At 51.9% G+C, this 11,074-nt stretch overlaps 1 protein-coding gene across 1 annotated transcript; it reads right to left on the bottom strand.

The window, feature by feature from the left end:
* Positions 1-7,535: 7,535 nt before the first annotated feature.
* LOC311186162 (leukocyte immunoglobulin-like receptor subfamily A member 3) lies at positions 7,536-11,019 on the bottom strand (the record flags this gene model as incomplete). Its single annotated transcript, XM_084257044.1, has 7 exons — positions 7,536-7,660; positions 8,242-8,357; positions 8,669-9,095; positions 9,371-9,652; positions 9,859-10,158; positions 10,304-10,588; positions 10,971-11,019. The coding sequence occupies 7 exons, from the start codon at positions 11,017-11,019 to the stop codon at positions 7,536-7,538; spliced, it is 1,584 nt and encodes a 527-aa protein (XP_084113170.1).
* Positions 11,020-11,074: the final 55 nt, after the last annotated feature.

Below are 11,074 nucleotides of genomic sequence, written 5' to 3'. Positions count from 1 at the left end.
GTTCCATCGATAGGAATCTGTTGAGACCTTTTCTCCCTAAATTTCCAGAAACAATTTCTGTAGGTGTGAAACAATTGAATTATACAATATTACAAGGTGACAATCACCATGACAATTTACATACATACCAGATACTACTGTTAACATTTTGTACATACCAAAGTTTTACCATTTTCCCAAGTGACAATGCTTCCCTTCCAGTTTTACTTCATTAGGGAAAAGCCAAATAGAACAAATTCATGTAATGTCTTCCCAGGAGGAAAAGGAGAAACTTTGTGGAGTGTCTCAGGAGCTCTACTGAGGTTCCACAAAATTTCCTTGCATCAGCCAAATGACAGGCCACCAAATTTGTACTTGAATTTAGATTTCTGGGAAGCTTTGCCATAAATATCAGAAAAGTAACAGAAACAACAATATTCAATCTCTATGAAGGCACCGGCTTAGTTCAGGAGCACAATGTTGACAATCAAACCATAACCTTTAGTTTTTCTCATAACTGGAGACTTTTTTTTTTTTCCAACGTCTATGGGCACCATGTATACCCATTTGTCGATCACTGGAGGTCAAGACAGACAGAAGGACATACAGACATACAACATATAGACAAAGACAGTCCTCCTAGCTATGCCACGCAGAATGCCATGCAACTGCAGCTCCACTCCACAGGCTCAGAAAAAAAACGTCAAAGTCCAAAAAAAATGCGGAGCGCCGCTGGCAGAAAAACCTCCGGCCGCCATCCCACAAACCCAAGACTTTGGAAACAGGAAGGAAAAGTTCCACCAATCACAAGGGTTACACGACCCTGTCCACCACCCCAGGGTTTTCAGTGTTGAAGACTTTCCACCAGAAGTCAAACCTGGGGCATTCTGTACAGCAACTGAAAGAATAAAAGTTAACTTTTAAGCAAAAGGAGTCATCTCTTTGTTAGCCACCAAGCAGGCTCTCCTTGGGTTTCCTGGAATAGAACCTGAAAAAGCAAAATCAAAATATCAGTAATTAACTTTCAATTAAAAGGAGTCATCTCCTTCCTTCTGTTAGCCACTCTGGGACAGAAGCTGAAAGAGCAGATTCAACATCTAAGCACAGATGACACCTCCCCCACACTAGGGAGGGACAACAACAACACAGGTATGAAAACCTGGTACAGTTACAGGATGCACCCTAAAGAGTGATTTCCATAACAGACCTTCCTCAGTAGGAAGCACAAACTTAGAATCTTGTCTTACACCAGCAGTTGAACAAATCCAGTATTCAAAATGGCAAACATGCCCAAAACAAATTGTGTAGACAAAATTCACAGTAGCAAATCCTTTCAGACTCAGACAAAATCTTGTTAATTTTTCTGATCCAGACTTTGCAAATATTCAAGTTATCTCCAAGAATCCATCAAGGATACCAGCAATTACCAGTTACTGCTTAAGGCTACTCTTTCCTTAACACCCAGGCATACATTTGCTAATTTAAACACCACTGCTCCACAATTGGCTTGCAAAATCCATCAGGCAGAGAGCAGGAAGTAGCCAAAGACAAAGCAACATACCACTGAAGAACCATTATTACCTTTAGAAATGCTAATGAGACAGCAGAGATTACAAAAAGAAAGAAAAAAAAAAAGTTCCAAGTGGCCTCAGACGCCATCTTTGATCTGGCCACATGGTCCAATGTACTGCCTAATCTTTTGAGTAAAACTGGCACAGAACAATTTCCACAAATTAAAATCTCTTAGCAAGTCACTACAAACAAATTACACACAAACACACAGAATCTTCACAAAGCCCAAGCCAGTTTTTCAACAGCAAATCGACATATGAAAGAAACACACTGGAGAAACCAAAAATCACATTTGCGCTTATGGTAGCCAGTGCCATAGGGAAGCCCAATTTCCTCATGGGGCTGACTAACCACGGATGGTTCTGTCCTAAATCTTCGTGGTCGCCAAATCTGTTATAGGGCAGGGAGAGGGGCAGCCCAAACCCCCGCAAACCTGCCTATTCTAAATGGGTTCTGCCATCCGCCGCATCAACACAAAACATGGGAGACTTTAATGGGAAGGAACTTTAATAAAACTAGGAAACAATACAGGTAAGGCAAAGAGTCTAGTTTCTAAATGAAGCACCCAAAGTGACCCATCCCCTCGTGGGTAAAACTCCATCCAAATGGGATCGGCCCAGAACAAGGCCCCAAAGCCTGCTACAAGTCTAAAGCATCTTCCAGTGGGGACCCACAGAAAAGGGTCACAAACAACCGGACAAGCCCGGAAGGAAAAGAGCAAAATCAACATCAAGATAAAAGCTGCCATTGTCACCTCCCCACTGGTCTCCCCCACATCTGTGTCACCCAGTCCACGACCAAAAGACAAGCGCAGTTTCTTTAAGTGTCTCTAGGCTCCATGCGCCTCCTCCAGGTCTCCTGGCTCCATCCTGCTTCCTTCCTCAGTCTCTTCTGCAGCTTCTCTTCTTCCTGCTCAGCTCCACCCTCCCTTGGGTGGGGCAGGGAACCTCCCCCTTTCCTGGGGACCACCCTGTTACAGTTCCACAAAATTTCCTTGCATCAGCCAAATGACAGGCTACCAAATTTGTGCTTGAATTTAGATTTCTGGGCAGCTTTGCCATAAATATCAGGAAAAATAACAGAAACAACAATGTTCAATCTCTATGAAGGCACCGGCTTAGTTCAATAGTTCAATGTTAACAATGAAACCATCACCTTTGTGTTTTTCTCATAACTGGAGACTTTTTTTTCAACGTCTATGGGCACCATGTCTACCAATTTTTCAAGCTCTCGAGGCCAAGACAGACAGAAGGACATACAGACATACGACATATAGACAATGACAGTTTTTTTTAGTTATGCCACATGGAATATCTTATGTAACTGCAGGTTTACTCCATAGGGTCAGAAAAAAAGGCCAAAGTCCAAAAAAAAATGTGGAGTGTTGCTGGCAGAAAACAGTTTCCAGTTGTCATCCTACAAACCTAAGACTTTGGAAATAGGAAGGAAAAGTTTTATTAATCACAAGAGTTACATGACCTTGTTTATCACGTTAGGGTTTTTAGTGTTGAAGACTTTTTATTAGAAGTCAACCCTGGGGTATACTGCACAGCAACTGAAATAGCAAAAGTAACAGTTCACTTTTAAGTCAAAGGAGTCATCTCATGTTAGTCACCAAGTAGGCAGCCCGTGGGTTTCCTGGAATAGAATCTGAAAAAGCAAAATCAAAATATCAGTAATTAACTTTCAATTAAAAGAAGTCATCTCCTTACTTCTGTTAGCCACTCTGGGACAGAAGCTGAAAGAGCAGATTCAACATCTAAGCACAGATGACACCTCCCCCACACTAGGGAGTGACAACAACAACACAGGCATGAAAGCCTGGTACAGTTACACGATGCACCCTAAAGAGTGCTTTCCACAACAGACCTTCCTCAGTAGGAAGCAGAAACTTAGAATCTTGTCTTACACTAGTGATTGAACAAATCCAGGATTCAAAATGGCAAACATGCCCAAAACAAATTGTGTAGACAAAATCCACAGCAGCAAATCCTTTCATACTCAGACAAAATCTTGTTAATTTTTCTGATACAGACTTTGGAAAAATTCAAGTTATCTCCAAGAATCCATCAAGGCTACCAGCACTTGGTGTTAACTTTTGTTAACACCCAGGCATACATTTGCTAATTTAAACACCACTGCTCCACAGTTGACTTGCAAAATCCCTCAGGCAGAGGTCAGGAAGTAGTCAAAGACAAAGCAACATGTCACTGAAGAATCATTATTGCCTTTAGAAATGCTAATGAGACAGCAGAGATTACAAAAAGAAAGAAAAAAAAGTTCCAAAGTCCTAGCAACAAGAACCTCTGAATTTTACAAGAGCCTGCCAAGTGGTCTCAGATACCATCTTTGATCTGGCCACATGGTCCAACGTACAGCCTAATCTTGAGTAAAACTGTTGCACAGAACAATTTCCACAAAATCAAATGTCTTAGCAAGTCACTACAAACAAATTACATAGAGACACACAGATCTTCACAAAGCCCAAGCCAGTTTTTCTTTTTATTTATTTATTTATTGGTTTATTGTTTGTTTGTTTTTGTTTATACAAGCACTGGGTACAGTCAGAAGCTCGGGAGGGTGAGGGGATTCACCAGAGCCAGATCGGGGAGCAGAGCAGGCAGAAGGACCGAAGGACACTGCTGAGGGGAGCAGCGGGCGGCAGGAGAGGTCTGCGCGCCATGTGGGACCCTCCTCCGGTGGCCGGGGAGCAGTTGGGGATTGAACCGGCGCCACAGAGGCCGCGGGCAGCTTCGCAACCCAGCGCTCAACTGCTGGGCCACCAGGGAGGCCCTCAAGCCAGTTTTTCAACAGCAAATTTACATATGATACAAACACACCAGAGAAACCAAAAATCACATTTGCACTTATGGTAGCCAGTGCCAAGGGAAGCCCAAGTTCCCCATGGGGCTGACTAATCACAGATGGCTCTGTCCTAAATCACGTTGGGCGCCAAATCTGTTACAGGACAGGGAGAGGGGCACTCCAGACCCCGCAAACCTGCCTGCTCTAAATAGGTTCTGCCATCCGCTGCATCAACACAAAACATATGAGACTTTTAATAGGAAGGAACTTTAATACAATTTGGAAACAATACAGGAAAGGCAAAGTATTTAGTTTCTAAGTCAAGCACCCAAAGTTGCCCATCCCCTCGTGGGAAAACTCCATCCAAATGAGATTGGCCCAGAGCAAGGCTCCAAAGCCTGCCACATGTCTAAAGCATCTTCCATGGGGACCCACAGAAAAGGGTCAGAAACAACCAGACAATCCGGAAGGAAAAGAGCAAAATCAAGATAAAAGCTGCCACTGTCACCTCCCCACAGGTCTCACCCACATCTGTGTCACCCCATCTACGATCAAAAGACAAGCGCAGTTTCTTCATGTGTCTCTAGGCTCCATGCACCTCCTCCAGGTCTCCTTCTGGCTCCATCCTGCTTCCTTCCTTCCTCAGTCTCCTCTGCAGCTTCTTCTCTCCCTGCTCAGCTCCACCCTCCCTTGGGTGGGGCAGAAAACCTGGAACCTTCCCCTTTCCTGGGGACCACCCTGTTACAGAACTGTCCTCAGGGCCCAGCTCTGGTTCATGGGAACAGCAAATAGAACTGGTGCCTCCTGAGATGGCCCTTCCTGGGAAGGGAGACCCAGGGCACGTCCTCCCTCAGAGCCTCCCCTGGGTGTCCTCACCCTCTGCCCGTCCATCAGCACATCCTGTGGTCTCACCCTGGACAGGGTCCCCAGTCCCTGGAGTTGCTCAGGGAGGGACCCTGCTGCCTGCAGAGCTGAGGTCATGAGGCCCTCGTTACCATCCACCTGAGTGTCAGGCCAGGTCACGGACGACTGCCCAGGGGGACATTCAGGGACTCAGGGGAGACCGGGCCTCTCCTGCCTGAGTGTGGCTTCTCTGTTCACAGTCCCTCATGGCTTCTTTTTCTTGCAGCAGCCTCCACCCTCACCATCCTGGGGAAGTCACTCCTGCCCCCTGGGGCTGACGCCCCTCCCTTCCTGGGAATGGGGCCTAAAATTTATGGGACAGGGGTTAGAACCTGAGCAGTTTAGGGAAATTGTCCTTTAAATCATTGTTTGTCTACAACCCACTCACCGAGTGAACCTAGAACATTCATGGTCAGATTACTTTCCCATTTGTCAGTGTTACCTCATTGTTTATTTGCTAGATTGGAGGCTGATTTTTGTCTCTTGGTCACCTTTAAGTTTTCTTATTGGCCTATGACCAAGTGTGGGTTTGTTTGACGAGGAAAAACATCTGTAAGATGAATCTATACACAATAATATATTGAAAGTGGATTAAAGATGTAAGAACCGAAACCATAAAACACTTCAAAGTACACACGGCAACACCCTCCAGGACAGCCCAGAGCCGGCCCCAGGGACACAGCCCAGCAGCAAGGGCAAGGGGAGCAGATAAACCAGCAGGACGAAGTAAACCAGAAACTTTCTGAACCTCAAAGTGAATCACAGAGATAAAGAGGAGCCTGCAGAATGGTGGACGATAGTTCCCATATCATATGTCAGGGGCTAATCCCTAATATACACCCCAATCCAAGATGGGCAGATGCCTAGATAGGCAATTTTCGTTTATTTCTTTAGTGTGAAGGATTTTAAATGGAATTGGAGTGGGGGGGGGGAGAGAGAAAGATTCAAATAATAGTTTCTAATAAAACTCCAAATATCGCAGTAAACGCCAGGCTCAGCCCGAAGTGTGGTGCTGAGGCCAGAAAGCTTGTCCCAGGTCTGAGGCCCCTCCTGGCAGGAACCACAGTAAAGACCCCAGGGACAGCCCCGAGAGCTGAGGGAGAGACACAGTCAGAGACTGAACACGGGGATGCAAGAGCTGCCACCTCCATGGGAACCAAATGGAAGGTTCTTAAGGAAGTAAAAATGGAAATTCCATCATTTGCCAAAAAGAAAAACGGCTACAAACAGGCTCACGCACTCTGTAGTCCAGAGCAGCTGGCTGGAAAGGCCACGGCGTGACCCACCGTGACTCCTGTCAACAGCCTGATGGATGCAGACGTGGCGGGTAAGTGCTCGGCGGCATATGACGCAGCTATTAAGCGGATGAAGCAGCGCCTTTAGGAACAGAACGGATGGAACTGGCAGCGCTGCACTGAGTGAGTAAGTCAGATGGGAAAGTCATACGGGAGATCCACCTGAACTGCGAAATAGAATGACAGAACAAGCACGGAGACAAAACGCACTCTCTCAAATGACAGCAAAAAAAAAAAAAAATCTTGTCCATAGTGAAAAAAATGTGCTGGTTCCCCGAGGGACAGTGGGAGGAAGAAGGGGTGGAGGCGTGGGCGGGCACTGGCTCAGGTGGTTGGTGGGGGAGAGAGGGATGTGCGCACGGGGAAGAGTAGATGCACCCCCAAAGTTATCATAATGAGATGAGGCATGTCGGTCCACAGAGGACCGTGTGGTCAGATAAACTAGTGTGTTGACAGCGTGACTGGATGAAGAGAAACACAAGCTCCCCTTCATACGCTGCTGTAAACTATCTCATGAGGTAAAAATAGTGAAGTGCATAGTAGGACAGCACGTGTGTGAAAAACAGGGGAGGGAGAGGGTCCTCAAGAACGTCCTCCTGGATTCTAGATGCCTCTGCCCCGTGATCCTTGATTTATCTGTGAGAATAAGAAGCCACCGTGGAGTTTGCCTCTGCAAAGGGCCGCTGGGTGACGGGGAAAAGCAGACAGACCTTTCATGGAGTAACCGAACTTGTACAGAGTCCAAGCACATAGACCTGTACAAAATCTAAGCACAAAGCTTAAAGAAGTGGGCTAATTCTTTTAAAAAGTTTCGGGTTTATCTTCCATACGTCTTTGAATAACCGAAGAGAGAAATATGCTGGACTAGAGTTGATTTTGTTTGATGATTTCAATTTTCAGTGCAGTTCATTTAGTCATTCAAAGGTCAGAAAAATACATGGGTCCGCCTGTGGGTCCTCTGGGCCCACCTCCTGCCACATCTCAGGCCCTCCTGTGGCTGTGAAGAGCCTCCAAGAGCAGGACCCCCAGGACCAGCAGGAGGAAGGCGGCCACGCCCAGGCGGATGAGGTTCCCCAGCGTGTAGTCCCCGGGGGGCCGGGCTGGGCCTGGGGAGAAAGACACACAGAGGTCAGAGCACAACACACCACACCCCGGTGTCTGCCTGACAAATCTGACAAGCTGGTAACTGGCAACAGGAATAGCGAGAAACACCCGGGAACACTGAGGTGGGTCCTGACCCCGAGCAGGACTCATGGAGGATGGCTGGAGGGGAGCTGATCTGGCTGCAACTGGTCACATGGAAATCCAGGGGGAGCCCTGCTTGCTCCTCCCCCTGACAATGACAACCACTGTTCCTAGAAACGGGACGTGACTGCAGTGAACCGAAGACCCCGGATGGGGTCTACTTCCTACTTTCACAGGAAGTCACAGACTTGGAAATTCAGAGCTTACTGAGTCTAGACATCCAGGATGCACTTGACTTGGATGAGAGGACAATGATTCCCGATATGGATAAGTTTTAACAACGAGCTCAGTGCCAGAAGGTTCAGCCAATTCCTGCTCCGCTCATGCCTCCTGGGGCGACCACAGCCCCTGACCTGAGTGAGCCCCTCCTGCTCCCACGTGGGTCGATCCACACGTCATGGGGCCGGGGCTCCAGGCTCAGCACCAAATAGCGCTGACACACCTGCGCTGTCCCATGTCAGCTGGGCTGTTGTCGGGTCCTCCACAGCCCCCAGCAGGCACCGTGACCCCAATAATGATGCGTCACACCCTCCATAAAGTGCCACCTCCATGCCCAGTCTGTGTGGGAACACCCTTCTGTGAGAGGGAATGTGAACAGGAGAAGCTGGGACCCCGCCTGGGATAGGGTCACTCATCCTGTCTCCTTGTGCCGAGAGGCCTCTGCTGCCCACAGCGTGAGTTTGTCCCGAGGGTGCGGGGCTTCAAACTCATGACGCTGGACAGGGACAGGACAGGGCGGGGCTCTGAGTCTCCTGCCTCTACTCCCTCCTCTGTGGCTGCTCCTCTCCCTAGTCCTCTCCCCCTGCACATACCAGCCCCTGGGGGGTGGGTGTAAGGCAGGAGGGGGTGAGAGTCACTGTCGTTCCCACCCTCTGTGGCTCCATGACCCGGGGTTCCCCTCCCAGATGCGTCTCCTTCCAAAGCTCCAGAGGCTACTGGAAAAGGCTGAGACTGTGGGTCTGGACCCTCCACGGACATGGGGTGGGGGCTCCTCACCTGAGACCTGGAGCCGCAGGGGGTCACTGGGGTGTGACAGCAGGAAGGGGGAGGCGCTGTGTGAGCTGTAGCACCTGTAGGTGCCCCCGTGGGCTGAGGTCACAGCCCTGAAGGTGAAGAGGGCCTGAGAGGGGGCAGCTGTGTCCTGCAGACGCAGGCGCTGGGGGGACGCAGGCGACCCCTCCTTGGAGAGGTAGAAGGTGTCCGAGCGGGCGTCAGAGCGACACTGCAGGGTCACGTTCTCCCCCGGGGACACGGTGGGCCCGGGCTGGGCTGAGAGGGAGGGTTTCGTGTCCATTCCTGGGGGAGGTTTGGCGTTAGAGACCCCCCCAACCCCACACCCCTGACCCTGCGCCAAGGGCCCCTGTCCTGCTCAGGGGCCTCTGGGACGCCCGGTCCTCCACTCCTGTGCGGGTCTCTCTATGTCTGTGCCCCTCACCCCCTTTCTCGCTCGCTCTCCCTCGACCACTGTCCATCTCGGCCTCTGCCAGGACCCTCCCCCTGGACACATCACCCCCAAGGTGACCTGGGCCCGGACCCTCAACAGCCCTTCAGGACCCAGGGCGGCTCCTCACCTGCGATCAGGATGTCCAGGGGGGCGCTGGGGGCCGACCACACGTGGGAGAGGTTGTGTCCCCCGTAGCACCTGTACCGGCCCCCGTGGGTGCGGGCGACAGGGCCCAGGGGGAAGTCGGGGCTGTGCTGCCCGTCCAGACGCTGGGGGCCCGTGCGCCCCTCGTCCTTGGTCAGAGCGAACCTGCCAAAGCCGGCCCCCGAGCCGCACCGCAGGGTCAGGCTGTGTCCAGACGGCACCAGGGGGCCCGGCTGCGCCGACAGGGAGGGCTCCCCGTACGCTCCTGGGGACACGGGGACAGTGGCCCCGAGGGTCACCCCGCATTGCCCACTGGGCAGCGGTGAGTTCTCACTGTCCCTCCCACGCCCCTGCGCTGTGATCTGGACCCAGGAGTCCACGTCACTGGCCCCATGTCACCCCCAGCTCCCCGGGACACGGGCTGAGCCAGTCCCTGGGCCCGGAGGGACGTGACAAGAGGTGCAGCCTCACCTGTGACCTGGAGACGCAGAGGGGCGCTGGGCGCGGACCACATGAGGGGGTAGGAGGGGGGATTATAGTAACATCTGTAGGTGCCCCCGTGGGAGGGGCTCGAGGGGCCCACGGGGAAGAGGGCCTGGTGTCTCCCCTGGAGAAAACTTGAGTTTCTTTGTCGGGGCGGGTCTGAGTCTCCCTCCTTCAGCAGATGGAAAGTGCCGGATACGTTCTGTGAGCTGCAGGCGAGGGTCACGTTCCCTCCTGCGGCCACCACAGGGCTGGGCTGGGCTGAGAGGGAGGGTGGGGTCCCCGCTCCTGAGGGAGGAGAGTGTGTGTTCGAGGGGGACCATCACCCCAATACCCAGTGAGGACAGCGAGGGTGAGGTCCGCTGAGCCCGCTCTTCTTCCCTCTGCCCGTGAGGGGGAGCCCCAGCGGGAGGGGACCCAGTTCCCCACTTACCGGTCACCACCAGGGCGAGGGGGTCACTCCTCTCGGAGGAGGCGCTGGAGCTGTTATAGGCGCACTGGTATCGGCCCGCATCGTGCGCACTTGTGTGTTCCCTGTGGAAGCCGACCCTGTCGCTGGAGCTGTGTGGGCGCTCCGTCTCCACGGCTCCAGAGACCCTCTCTTTGTACAGATGGTAGACCTGCGCCTGCTGAGACCCCTGACACCAGAGGGTCACAGGGCTCCCCACGGGGATCATGGGGCCTGGGTCGGCCCAGATGGCGGGTTTGGGGAGGGTCCCTGCAAAGGAGTCCGGTGAGTGTCGGGCTGCTTCTCCCTCAGTTTCCCCAGCCGTCACTCAGCCCCTCCAGGCAGGTCCCATCACCCACACCACTGTGCTCCCCCCACTGTCCGGGGGCCCTGGGCTGAGGCAGGAGGCGTGGGGAGCACTCACCTGCCTGGACCTGGTCCTTTGGGCCCCAACACAGTCCTGGAAGAGAGGCCTATGAAATGCATCCCCCCCCCACAGGGGAACTCAGGCCTGGCTGGGCCCTGAGGGCTGCTCAGATCCAGGGCTGAGTACGTCTCCCCTCCCCAGCGTGCTGCCCCCACGAAGCCCCCGAGTCTTGGGGTCTCAGACCTGGGAGAGGGGACCCAACCCTCCTCATTCTCTGAAGCTCACCCAGGCAGAGAAGGGCCATGAGGGCGGGGGTTGGGGTGCTGCCTCCCATGGCCCTCAGCGGTGCAGAGGATGTGAGCCCAGCAGGGCAGACAGATCAGGGGTCT

Source organism: Talpa europaea (assembly GCF_964194135.1).
Source record: "Talpa europaea genome assembly, chromosome: 16".
In the NCBI taxonomy this organism is placed as follows: Eukaryota; Metazoa; Chordata; class Mammalia; order Eulipotyphla; family Talpidae; genus Talpa; species Talpa europaea.
The sequence above is the reverse complement of the archived record's forward strand: the minus strand, read 5'-3'. Positions and strand labels throughout refer to the sequence as shown.